The sequence below is a fragment of the Triturus cristatus genome, chromosome 1_1 (assembly GCF_964204655.1).
Source record: "Triturus cristatus chromosome 1_1, aTriCri1.1, whole genome shotgun sequence".
Classification (NCBI taxonomy): Eukaryota; Metazoa; Chordata; class Amphibia; order Caudata; family Salamandridae; genus Triturus; species Triturus cristatus.
In genome coordinates, this window is record NC_140579.1 from 63,410,718 (window position 1) to 63,424,675 (window position 13,958).

At 47.2% G+C, this 13,958-nt stretch overlaps 1 protein-coding gene across 1 annotated transcript in view; it reads right to left on the bottom strand.

The window, feature by feature from the left end:
* Window positions 1-13,958, bottom strand: part of LOC146869413 (E3 ubiquitin-protein ligase TRIM39-like) — a 141,774-nt gene that overhangs the window by 34,435 nt on the left and 93,381 nt on the right. The window contains exon 4 of the mRNA XM_085599806.1: window positions 4,328-4,350. Within this exon, the coding sequence (XP_085455932.1) occupies window positions 4,328-4,350 (23 nt within the window). The remainder of the gene's footprint in view (window positions 1-4,327; window positions 4,351-13,958) is intronic.

Here is a 13,958-nt window from a genome sequence, read left to right on the forward strand (position 1 = left end):
TCTCATGAAAGAAGCTCCGGAGGAGACTGAAGCAAGGGAGGGTCGGCAGCTTTATATGGGCATCCAGGGGAGCCAGGAGATTATGAAAGAAGCTCCGGAGGTGACTGAAGCAAGGGAGGGTCGGCAGCTTTATTTGGGCTTCCAGGGGAGCCAGGATCTCATGAAAGAAGTTCCGGAGAAGACTGAAGCAAGGCAGGGTCAGCAGCTTTATATCAGTAGATCAAAGATGGCGTCCCTTTGTGATATGGCAAAGAAAATTATAACATCCTATTACTACACCTCTATTTTGCTAAGAAATGGGCAGTTCTCCTTCCTACAAAAGGGCAAAACTATAAGAAATATTCAGCAAACACATACGTTAGACACTCCAGGTAGAGGCGTCTTGGCTCACAGCTTACTTATCTGGAAGGTGATATGAGTAACTTTTTCTCCATATAAAGTATCCATATCAAATTTGTGTCCTGTTCTTACAACATCCTGAGGATCTAAAGGTACCCAAGGTTTGTGTATTCCCCTGGAGGGGACGCAGAAATTAACCAAAATACAGTTACATTTTGGGGGAAAAATAGGAAAAACGTACTGGAAGATGAAAGCGTCAGTTTTTTCCCTGCAAATGGTATCAACAAATGGTTTATGGTGCTGATATCACCATCTTCCCAGCACTGACAGACTTTTGTCAGAAAACCGAATTTATTTACAAAGTTTTGGTATTTTACTGGGACTTTGCCCATTTCTGCTATTTTTTGTGCTTTAAACCTCCTTTCAGTTATTGGTACAAATGGGTATGAAAGCAATAATGATCCTGGAAAGCTATACATTTCTGAAAAGTAGACCATATTCTGAGCTCAGTAAGGGGTCATTTGTGTAGATTCTTCAAGGTTTTCTTATAGAACCTAACAGTTAAAAATAGGGAAAATTGAAAATGAGTTGAAAATTCAGCCATTTGTGCCAACGTTGTCACCTGTAACGTCTTTTAAGTATGACAGATTTTTTAAAGCAATATACCGTAACATCCACAGGACCCTTCTGGTTGTGGGGATATATAGGACTTGTAGGTTCACTAAGAATCCGATGTGCCCAGAGCCAGTAACTGAGCTGCGCCTTGCGATGGTTTTTCATTGTGTACCGGGTATACAGCAATTCACTTGGTAAGATATAAAGAGTGAAAAATAGGTATCGAGGAAAACTATGTATTTCCGAAATGGGAGCAACAAAAGGGTATTTTGAAGCAGTGGTTATTTGCACAAGTCCATATATCTGGGTACCTATACCAGCAAGTGAATTAGAGGGCTTTTTTGAAAATTATACTTTTTTACACACTCTCCTACATTTGGAAGGGATAAATGCATAGAAAATCAATTGGCAAAAACACTTCTTTTACTATTCTATGTTTCCCGAAGTCTCCCAGCAAAAATGGCGCCTCACTTGTGTGGGTAGGCCTAGTGCCAGCGACAGGAAACGTCCCGAAACACAACATGGACACACCATATTTTTACAGTGAAAACTGACCCTTTCTTTGTGAAGTGCCTAGCTGTAGGTTCTGAACCCAAGCTCTGCCGGCACCGAGGGAAACCTAGCAAACCTATACATTTGTGAAAACTAGACACCCAGTGGAATCCAGGATGGGGTGACTAGTGTGGCTTTTACCAGGTTCTCTTACCCAGAATTCCTTGCCAACCTCAAACTTTATACAACAAACACATTTTCTTCACATTTCTGTGATGGAAACTTCTGGAATTTGCGTGGATCCACAAAATTCCACACACCCTGCATTCCCCAAAGTCTTCAGATAAAAAAGATACCTCACTTGTATGGGTAGGCCTGGTGCCCGTGACAGGAAACGGCACAAAACACAACATGGATACACCACATTTTTACAGTGAAAACCTACCCTTTTTTTGCAAAGTGCCTAGCTGTAGACTTTGAACTCCTAGCTCTGCTGGCACCCATGTAAACCTAGCAAACCTATAACATTTTGGAAATTAGACATACAGGGGAATCCAGGATGGGGTGACTTGTGTGGCTTCCACCAGGTTCTCTTCCCAGAATCCCTTGCAAACCTAGGTGAGGTATCATTATTTGCTCAGGAGAACAAGGAGAATGTTGGGTGGTAGGACATTTGTGCCGGCACGGGGATCCCACGCAAAAAATTACAGAGAAAGTGATCATTTTTACTTACATTTGAGGTTTGCAGGGGATTCTGGGTAAGAAAACGTTGAGGGATCTACGCATGCCATATCTCATTGGACTCCCCAAGTTGTCTAGTTTTCAGAAATGTGTGGGTTTGGTAGGTTCCCCTAGATGGCCTCGATCCCAGGGGCAAAAAATCCCCGGTGCCCCCTCCCTGCAAAACCAGGTCGTTTTATGATGGGTAATTTTGAAGTCTCCACAATATGATTTGGGCCCTTGCCTGTCATGGGTACCTGACCCACCCACACGAGTGAGGTATCATTTTTATCGGGAGACCTGGGGGAGCGCTGAGTGTCAGGAAACTTGTGTCAGTCCTGTGATCCTAGAACTTACTCACACAGACATTTGAGAACATTTTGATTTTTTCAGCAAAATGTGAGGTTTGCAGGGGATTCTGGCTAGGGAAACATTGGGGATCCACGCAAGCCATACCTCCCTGGACTCTCCCGGGTCTCTAGTTTTCAGAAATGTGTGGGTTTGGTAGGTTACCCTAGATGGCCTCTTTTGGTATTATACTGACCGATCACCACCCACCAGTCAGTCATAAAATGCTTCTTGCTTATTTCCCACTCCGCTAGGAAATTCACAAGACAAATATTCATACATTGGCCCTTTTAATTGTATTGCACTACACATGTAATCACTTTCCTCGTTTCACCTGGGTGATCAGTTTCCATTCTGAAGTGGTCTACTTTTATATGTTGTTATTTGCACTTCCCTTTCTACTACTCAGGAGACTTCGCTCTCCTTGCGGTGTACTAATGTTTACTTTTCCGCACACTACTATTTTTCCCTCAGCATGGTCGAATATACATACAATTTTATATATATTTTAAATAGATTCAGACTCTACATCTCTCGGACTACTTTTGGACATTGTCCTTACTACAGGGCGCTCAGGTATTCTATATTCTTATTAAATCTCACTACTAAAGTTTATTCTATCCTTGTATGCAAAATGGAAAACTAAACATGCATATTTCTTCGTATCTTATAGAGAACAATGCATGCAAAATCTAGTTTTTCGCTTGTATTATAATATATACAGGCATTCTCTATGGCCCCCTTCCTTGGGTTCTCATCTTTCGTTCAACATCGCCAATCATGGCTAACACTTTTTATGGCTTTGGGTGGGCTGATGCTACAATGCATTTTTACACAATATCCCCATTGCGTTGTGACTGGCATATATAATCTCATGTCACTATTTTCCTTCGCCTCATCACTGCTATTTGAAGTTTTGACACGTAAGAATTTTACGTAAAAGATTTCATGAGAGATGATGTTCCATTCCAATGTATGTATTTTTTCTGCAGCCTTGAAAGGGTCCAATGGACGAAACACGTGTCGGCTGCTTTTGCTCGTATAGACCAGATATTGGCCGTTCCTGCTTATATATAAACCGAACATTGTGGAAACTACAAATGGAATAAAATAACTTCACAAAAAAGAACAAAAAATGTGATGGACTTCATATTAGGACTACTTTATTTATTAAATGGAATTTCTATGTGTGCTCTAGTACTTATTATTGTGTATACTTGTTGCCAAGGACATTGTCCTAAGCAGGCGAACACCCTAGGTGGCAGGGTGCCTGCCGTACCATGGTGGCACCTCTACTCCACATGAAGATATATGTGTATGATCCAACATCCCTGACAATAGTGCTGAAAATTGGATCTGCAATTGTTGTGAGCATAGCCAGCATATGTGTCTCTATAGTTAGGAAATTATGTCTTAGTTTATGCACAACTCTGAATTGAGGAAAACCTGGGGGGACTTTTCCAGAATGGGCTTGCTTTTTCTGTATGTTCAGGGTACTTTTCGTACGACTTCAGTTAAGCTTTAAAGATACAAATATGTTTTGTGAGGACAGCAGCTCATTTCTGTGGCATTTATTTCAAGACTCAAATGAGTTTGCTGAAAACTTGCAGGGATTTATGAACATTTAGGAGAGTTTCCTGATGACGCAGGGGAGGTTTCTGAGGACTTGAGATGTTTTTTGAGAATATAAAGTGATTTTATGAGGATCTGAAAGTTTCCTAACACTTTGGTGAGCTCAGCAGTGGCATTTACATACAGCAGCATTGAGACCTGCTCCTTACACATTGACAGGAGGATAATAAACCGGCCTTACCTGCTTAGGGTGCTTCTGACATCCTGCAAAACAGAGAAAGAAATACAGAGAAATCAGTTTCCACAGGAAATGTTAAAGTTATGGCAGTATTTTTGGGAGTGAAACACTTAACTATCTATGGTTAGAAAACAGTGACTGGGGTCACATGATACAGCACATTCTAGGGTATCGCATGACTAAGCATAAAATGTGATATTCTGAATGAGGTCACAAGATATAACAGAGACTGATATTCGGAATGGTGATGACAGAGCAGTGTCCCTATGAATGGAGTTACAAAACACAGCACATTCCGATATTCTGAATGAGGTCACTTGGCACATTGTATGAGGTTCTGAACAGGGTCACATTCATGGGCATCATTTAGGGATTGCCAGGGGTCGCAGCTGTGACTCCAGGCTTGCCCCTTGTGACCTCTGACACTGCTTGCGTGACCTCTGGCTTCAGAGGTAGCAAAATGAGTACCAAGAACACACAGGCAGGTTATCCTGAAGGGAGCCGTGCTCCGCCTTCGTTTTCAGCCAATATTATATTACACTAATAGTGAACAATAGATCACTATTCACTGTTAGTGTAATAAAAAATGGGGCACGAGGATCTAGAATGAGAACTTCTGTAGCAGATGTCTTAAATAAAAAAATGCTTTTAAATGTATGTAGGGTACGTGCTTGGGGATCGAAGTGTGTTTGTGTGTTTGTGAGTGTGTTTGTACGTGTGAGCACACGAGTGTGTGTAAGTAACAGTGAGTGTCAGTGACAGGTAGTGTGTGAGAGCCACTAAAAGGGAGTGAGTGAGAATAAGTGAGGATGAGTGTCAGTGAGTATGAGTGAGTCAGAATGTGCAACAATAAGAGTGCACGAGTGAAAATGTATGAGTGAGTAAGAGTTGGAGTGAGTGTGAGTGTGAATGAAGGAGAGAGAATGAGTGATACAGAGTGTGTGAGAATGACAGAGTTAGAGCAAGTGAGTATGAGTAAGTATGTTGGAGTCAGAGTAAGAATGAGTGAGACTGAGGTAGACTGAGTGAGAATGAATGATTGAGTGTGGCTGAGTAAATGTGAGTGAGAAAATGATGTAATGCTTGCTAGTCTGCCATTGGCCCTTACATACTGAAGGTGATTTGTGGCTTATAAAGGGACCTATGGAAACATTCTACTGCTGGAATACTGGAGGCAATTGCTGGCATGGACAGGCACCTGTGAAAAACACTGCTACTGGCAGACTGGAGGCAATGTTTGGCATGGGGGTAACTGTGGCAAGATACTGGCACTAGCTCCTTGGAGATGCTTCTTGGCATAAGGGAGGAAAACCATGACATAAGGGGGCAACAATCACAAAATTCTAGTCCTGATGTACTAGATGTAATTCCACCCAGGTGCGATTTCACCATGGGGGCATTGCCCCCCTGTATTTTCTGCCCTCCTGGACCCTAGTATGCATTTAGACAGTTTATATTCCCGGTCGCGGTGCTTAAATTACAGGGGTGGGCAGGCTGCACATTGCAAGCAGCAGACTTTCAATTTATGAGTGGGCGGGGCGTGGCATCATTATAGACAGCACCGGAAGAGTGTCTGGGTCTAAAGATGTGTAAGTGCGCATGTCAGGGTGAATGGGTGTCTTCCTATGACCAACCCCGCATGCGCACATAAGGCCTCTCCTACCCGCACAACGTTAGTGAGCCAGGGATCATATCCGTAGCGACCCGGTCTCCAAAGGAGAGCTGACTTTGCCTGCTCCAGCCAATCCCGACGCTGCTCTTACACTGTGAAACAGCTCCTGGATTGGCTCAAGAGGCGAAGAGTAGGCCTAGTCTCGGAGGCAGCAGGTTTGACTTTACAGAAGGGCATGGCCAATCACAGCATGCCTTTATTATGGAGCCATCCAGTGATGGGTCATTTTCTATCCGTTGCTGCCTTCCCTTCAGTCGCTCTACTGTTACCGCCTCATCATCATGCCCAGCCCAGGGAGTTGCAAAGAAGAGGGCGAGAAGCGCTGCGAGTAAGTAACGGTTATGGTAATAAACTATTTTACAGGATTAATGTTTTCTCAAGATGTTTTACAAGACAGAAAATTAACCTGGTAAACAGACATAAGAGATACCTGAGAAAACGATCCGAATATGGTAAAAAACATCATGAAAACGGACCATGAAATTGAAGGGTGTAGAGAGCTAAACAACAGAGGAGTATAAAATAAAATCACAACGGGAAGCCAGATGAGTGAGGCACAAAAATATACATTTTCTGATTGGTAAAATGTAGACTTCATCACTTAAGTGAACCATGCAGCCTCAGAGATGATCTAAGAAGGCCAAGCGGCACTAAAACGGTAATACTGTAGGACTTCAGGATGATAAAATTTCAGAATAATAAGCAAGCGTCCCATGGCCGTATGTTGGTTCGTTACAGTAGGACTTCAGGATGATAAAATTTCAGAATAATAAGCAAGCGTCCCATGGCCGTATGTTGGTTCGTTACAGTAGGACTTCAGGATGATATATGTATAATAATAAGCAAGCGTCCTGTAGTCGTACGTTGGCTAATTTTCAATGAAATTACTGTCTAGAATTATGGGGAGAAAATCCAGAAACATTTGAAGCAGGGGTCTGCGACAAGGTAGCTCGTCGACAGCCTGTAAGTAGCTCATAGCCTGAATCCACTTTTGTATCCTGTCATAGCAATTTTGTTTATTTTCAGGCCTTTTTGGCCTCTTATCCATTCCTGCCCGCTTTCGCACACAACAACTGCTCCCATTGGCTACTAAGCTTCACTGGGGAGTGGTGGGGCAAAGCGAGTGACGTCAGTCCTGAATGAGCAGTGTTAGACTGCCCACCGTCAGTAACTGGTGCGCTTCCAGTCCAGACTGGACAACAACGCACACGACAGCAAAGAGCTCTTCAGCATCGTGAAGAAACTCTCCAACCCCAACGCCAAAACCAACGACGTCCCGCCCTCACAAAAACTGCGCAACGCTCTGGCAACCTTCTTCCACCAGAAAATAGCAGACATCAACATCCCGATCAACCCGACCGTGCCAGACTCCTCCCCCGTGAACACCACCTGGATCAACCACCTGACCTCCTGGACCAACGTCAACGACGAAGAAACACACAAGGTCATGAACTCCATCCACTCTGGATCTCCGTCAGACCCTTGCCCTCACCACGTGTTCAACAAAGCCGACGCAACCATTGCACCCCAACTACGGAAGGTCATCAACGCCTCCTTCGAGACAGCCACATTCCCGGGCAGCTGGAAGCACGCCGAAATCAACGCCCTCCTCAAGAAGCCCACGGCGGACCCAAAGACCTCAAGAACTTCCGACCCATCTCCCTCCTCCCGTTCCCGACGAAGGTCATCGAGAAAATCGTCAACGTGCAACTAACCCGCCACCACGAAGACAACAACATCCTGGACCCGTCCCAGTCCGGGTTCAGACAAAACCACAGCATGGAAACAGCTCTCATCACCGCCACAGATGACATCAGGCGACAACTCGACAACGGCGAAACTTCAGCCCTCATCCTCCTGGACCTTTCGGCCGCCTTCGACACGGTCTGCCATCGCACCCTAAAAATACACCTTCAAGAAGCCGGGATCCATGAGAAAGCCCTCAACTAGACCACATACTTCCTCTCCGACAGAACCCAGAGAGTCCGACTCCCACCCTTCCTATCCGAAGCCACCAACATCATCTGCGGTGTACCCCAGGGATCATCACTCAGCCTGACGCTGTTCAACATCTACATGGCCCCCCTCGCACAAGTAACCCACCAGCACAACCCACCCAGCTCATCCCCTCCCTCACCAAGGACCCGCACACCGCCAAAACGAACCTCCACGAGGGAATGAAGGCCGTCGCCAAATGGATGCAGAGCAGCCACCTGAAACTGAACTCGGACAAGACGGAGGTCCTCATCCTCGGTTCCACCCCCTCGGCCTGGGACGACTCGTGGTGGCCTACAACGCTGGGAACGGCACCCACACCTACCGACCACGCACGCAACCTCGGATTCATCCTCGACTCCTCCATCTCCATGTCGAAGCAGATCAACGCCGTCTCCTCCTCCTGCTACAACACCCTCCACATGCTCCGCAGGATCTACAAGTGGATCCCGTCCGAAACAAGGAGAACTGTTACACAGGCCCTCGTCAGCAGCAGGCTGGACTACGGCAACGCACTCTACGCAGGAATCCCAGCCAAACTCCTGCATCGACTACAACGCATCCAAAACGCCTCTGCACATCTGATCCTCGACGTACCCCGACGCAGCCACATCACCCCCCACCTGAAAGACCTGCACTGGCTCCCCGTCGACAAGAGGATCACCTTCGAACTCCTCACCCATGCACACAAAGCACTCCACAACACCGGACCAGCCTACCTGAACGACAGACTCAACTACTACACCCCCACCCGCCAGCTCCTCTCAGCAAACCTCGCCCTCGCTGCTGTCCCCCGCATCCAACGAAAGACCACCGGCAGCAGATCATTCTCCTACCTCGCCGCTAAGACATGGAACACCCTCCCCACCCACCTACGGCTGACCCAGGACCTGCTCACCTTCAGAAGACATCTCAAGACCTGGCTCTTCGAGCAGTAGCGGTTCCCCCCTCCCTTCAGCGCCTTGAGACCCTCACGGGTAAGTAGTGCGCTATACAAATTCCATTGATTGATTGATTGATTGATGTTGTCCGCTTTCCATTGGCTGATATACAAGGCGGGATATGCGTACACTGCCTCTGCCAGCCCCTGCGTGCAGCGACTCTGTCTTCAGCACTAGAAACAGAAGTGTATCAGCTGCATTGCTAATGCGGCGCCTGTGGATGTGAAGCTTTCTCTAGAAACAGAAGTGCATCAGCTGCATTGCTAGTGCGGCGCCTGTGGATGTGAAGCTTTCTCTAGAAACAGAAGTGCATCAGCTTTTTTGTTAGTGCGGCGCCTGTGAATGTGAAGCTTTCTCTAGAAACAGAAGTGCAACAGCTGCTTTGATAGTGCGGCGCCTGTGAATGTGAAGCTTTCTCTTGAAACAGAAGTGCATCAGCTGCATTGCTAGTGCTGCGCCTGTGAAGCTTTCGCTAGAAACAGAAGTGCATCAGCTGCTTTGCTAGTGCAGCACCTGTGGATGTGAAGCTTTCTCTGGAAACAGAAGTGCATCAGCTGCTTTGCTAGTGCGATGCCTGTGGATGTGAAGCTTTCTCTAGAAACAGAAGTGCATCAGCTGCTTTACTAGTGCGGCGCCAGTGGATGTGAAGCTTTCTCTAGAAACAGAAGTCCATCAGCTGCTTTGCTAGTGCGGCGCCTGTGGATGTGAAGCTTTCTCTAGAAACAGAAGTGCATCAGCTGCTTTGCTAGTGTGGCGCCTGTGGATGTGAACCTTTCTCTAGAAACAGAAGTGCATCAGCTGCTTTGCTAGTGTGGCGCCTGTGGATGTGAAGCTTTCTCTAGAAACAGAAGTGCAACAGCTGCTTTGATAGTGCAGCGCCTGTGAATGTGAAGCTTTCTCTGGAACCAGAAGTGCATCAGCTGCTTTGCTAGTGTGGCGCCTGTGGATGTGAAGCTTTTTCTAGAAACAGAAGTGCACCAGCTGCTTTGCTAGTGCGGCGCCTGTGGATGTGAAGCTTTCTCTGGAAACAGAAATGCATCAGCTGCTTTGCTAGTGCGGCGCCTGTGGAGGTGAAGCTTTCTCTAGAAACAGAAGTGCATCAGCTGCTTTGCTAGTGCGGCGCCTGTGGATGTGAAGCTTTCTCTAGAAACAGAAGTGCATCAGCTGCTTTGCTAGTGCGGCGCCTGTGGGTGTGAAGCTTTCTCTAGAAACAGAAGTGCATCAGCTGCTTTGCTAGTGCGGCGCCTGTGGATGTGAAGCTTTCTCTGGAAACAGAAGCGCATCAGCTGCTTTGCTAGTGCAGTGCCTGTGGATGTGAAGCTATCTCTAGAAACAGAAATGCATCAGTTGCTTTGCTAGTGCGGCGCCTGTGGATATGAAGCTTTCTCAGGAAACAGAAGTGCAACAGCTGCTTTGCTAGTGCGGCGCCTGTGGGTGTGAAGCCTTCTCTAGAAACAGAAGTGCATCAGCTGCTTTAATAGTGCGGCGCATGTGGATGTGAAGCTTTCTCTGTAAACAGAAGTGCATCAGCTGTTTTGCTAGTGCGGCGCCTATGGATGTGAAGCTTTCTCTGGAAACAGAAGTGCATCAGCTGCTTTGCTAGTGCGGCGCCTATGGATGTGAAGCTTTCTCTGGAAACAGAAGTGCATCAGCTGCTTTGCTAGTGCGGCGCCTATGGATGTGAAGCTTTCTCTAGAAACAGAAGTGCATCAGCTGCATTGCTAGTGTGGCGCCTGTGGATGTGAAGCCTTCTCTAGAAACAGAAGTGCATCAGCTGCTTTACTAGTGCGGCGCCTGTGGATGTGAAGCCTTCTCTAGAAACAGAAGTGCATCAGCTTCTTTGCTAGTGCGGCGCCTGTGGATGTGAAGCTTTCTCTAGAAACAGAAGTGCATCAGCTGCTTTGCTAGTGCGGTGCCTGTGGATGTGAAGCGTTCTCTAGAAACAGAAGTGCATCAGCTGCTTTGCTAGTGCGATGCCTGTGGATGTGAAGCTTTCTGTAGAAACAGAAGTGCATCAGCTGCTTCGCTAGTGCAGCGCCTGTGGATGTGAAGCTTTCTCTATAAACAGAAGTGCATCAGCTGCTTTGCTACAGCGGGGCTTGTGGATTTGAAGCTTTCTCTAGAAACAGAAGTGCATCAGCTGCTTTGTTAGTGCGGCGCCTGTGGGTGTGAAGCTTTCTCTAGAAACAGAAGTGCATCAGCTGCATTGCTAGTGCGGCGCCTGTGGATGTGAAGCTTTCTCTAGAAACAGAAGTGCATCAGCTGCTTTGCTAGTGCGGCGCCTGTGGATGTGAAGCTTTCTCTAGAAACAGAAGTGCACCAGCTGCTTTGCTAGTGCAGTGGATGTGGATGTGAAGTTTTCTCTGGAAACAGAAGTGCATCAGCTGCTTTGCTAGTGCGGCGCGTGTGGATGTGAAGTTTTCTCTGGAAACAGAAGTGCATCAGCTGCTTTGCTAGTGCGGCGCCTGTGGGTGTGAAGCTTTCTCAAGAAACAGAAGTGCATCAGTTGCTTTGCTAGTGCGGCGCCTGTGGATGTGAAGCTTTCTCTAGAAACAGAAGTGCATCAGCCGCTTTGCTAGTGCAGCACCTGTGGAAGTGAAGCTTTCTCTAGAAACAGAAGTGCATCAGTTGCTTTTCTAGTGCAGCGCCTGTGGATGTGAAGCTTTCTCTAGAAACAGAAGTGCATCAGCTGCATTGCTAGTGTGGCGCCTGTGGATGTGAAGCTTTCTCTCGAAACAGATGTGCATCAGCTGCTTTGCTAGTGCGGCGCCTGTGGATGTGAAGCTTTCTCTAGAAACAGAAGTGCATCAGCTGCATTGCTAGTGCGGCGCCTGTGGATGTGAAGCTTTCTCTAGAAACAGAAGTGCATCATCTGCTTTGCTAGTGCGGCACTTGTGGATGAGAAGCTTTCTCTAGAAACAGAAGTGCAACAGCTGCTTTGCTAGTGCGGGGCCAGTGAATGTGAAACTTTCTCTGGAAACAGAAGTGCATCAGCTGCTTTGCTAGTGCGGTGCCTGTGAATGAGAAGCTTTCTCTAGAAACAGAAGTGCATCAGCTGCTTTGCTAGTGCGGCGCCTGTGGATGTGAAGCTTTCTCTGGAAACAGAAGTGCATCAGCTGCTTTGCTAGTGCGGCGCCTGTGGATGTGAAGCTTTCTCTGGAAACAGAAGTGCATCAGCTGTTTTGCAAGTGCGGTGCCTGTGAAGCTTTCTCTAGAAACAGAAGTGCATCATCTGCTTTGCTAGTGCAGTGCCTGTGGATGTGAAGCTTTCTCTAGAAACAGAAGTGCATCAGCTGCTTTGCTAGTGCGGCGCCTGTGGGTGTGAAGCTTTCTCTAGAAACAGAAGTGCATCAGCTGCATTGCTAGTGCGGCGCCAGTGGATGTGAAGCTTTCTCTAGAAACAGAAGTGCATCAGCTGCTTTGCTAGTGCGGCGCCTGTGGATGTGAAGCTTTCTCTCGAAACAGAAGTGCATCAGTTGCTTTGCTAGTGCGACGCCTGTGGATGTGAAGCTTTCTCTAGAAACAGAAGTGCATCAGCTGCTTTGCTAGTGCGGCACCTGTGGATGTGAAGTTTTCTCTAGAAACAGAAGTGCACAAGCTGCTTTGCTAGTGCGGGGCCTGTGAATGTGAAAGTTTCTCTGGAAACAGAAGTGCATCAGCTGCTTTGCTAGTGCGGCGCCTGTGGATGTGAAGCTTTCTCTAGAAACAGAAGTGCATCAGCTGCATTGCTAGTGCGGCGCCTGTGGATGTGAAGCTTTCTCTGGAAACAGAAGTGCATCAGCTGTTTTGCTAGTGCGGTGCCTGTGAAGCTTTCTCTAGAAACAGAAGTGCATCATCTTCTTTGCTAGTGCAGTGCCTGTGGATGTGAAGCTTTCTCTAGAAACAGAAGTGCATCAGCTGCTTTGCTAGTGCGGCGCCTGTGGGTGTGAAGCTTTCTCTAGAAACAGAAGTGCATCAGCTGCTTTGCTAGTGCGGCACCTGTGGGTGTGAAGCTTTCTCTAGAAACAGAAGTGCATCAGCTGCTTTGCTAGTGCGGCGCCTGTGGGTGTGAAGCTTTCTCTAGAAACAGAAGTGCATCAGTTGCTTTGCTAGTGCGGCACCTGTGGATGTGAAGTTTTCTCTAGAAACAGAAGTGCACCAGCTGCTTTGCTAGTGCGGCGCCTGTGAATGTGAAACTTTCTCTGGAAACAGAAGTGCATCAGCTGCTTTGCTAGTGCTGCGCCTGTGGATGTGAAGCTTTCTCTGGAAACAGAAGTGCATCAGCTGCTTTGCTGGCGCGGCGCCTGTGGATGTGAAGCTTTCTCTAGAAACAGAAGTGCATCAGCTGCTTTGCTAATGCGGCGCCTGCGGATGTGAAGCTTTCTCTAGAAACAGAAGTGCATCAGCTGCATTGCTAGTGCGGCACCTGTGGATGTGAAGCTTTCTCTAGAAACAGAAGTGCATCAGCTGCTTTGCTAGTGCGGCGCCTGTGGATGTGAAGCCTTCTCTAGAAACAGAAGTGCATCAGCTGCTTTGCTAGTGCGGCGCCTGTGGAAGTGAAGCTTTCTCTAGAAACAGAAGTGCATCAGCTGCTTTGCTAGTGCGGTGCCTGTGGATGTGAAGCCTTCTCTAGAAACAGAAGTGCATCAGCTGCTTTGCTAGTGCGGCGCCTGTGGATGTGAAGCTTTCTCTAGAAACAGAAGTGCATCAGCTGCATTGCTAGTGCTGCGCCTGTGGATGTGAAGCTTTCTCTAGAAACAGAAGTGCATCAGCTGCTATGCTAGTGCGGCGCCTGTGAATGTGAAGCTTTCTCTGGAACCAGAAGTGCATCAGGTGCTTTGCTAGTCTGACACCTGTGGATGTGAAGCTTTCTCTGGAAACAGAAGTGCATCAGCTGCTTTGCTAGTGCGGCGCCTGTGGATGTGAAGCTTTCTCTGGAAACAGAAGTGCATCAGCTGCTTTGCTAGTGCGGCACCTGTGGATGTGAAGCTTTCTCTAGAAACAGAAGTGCATCAGCTGCTTTGCTAGTGCGGCACCTGTGGATGTG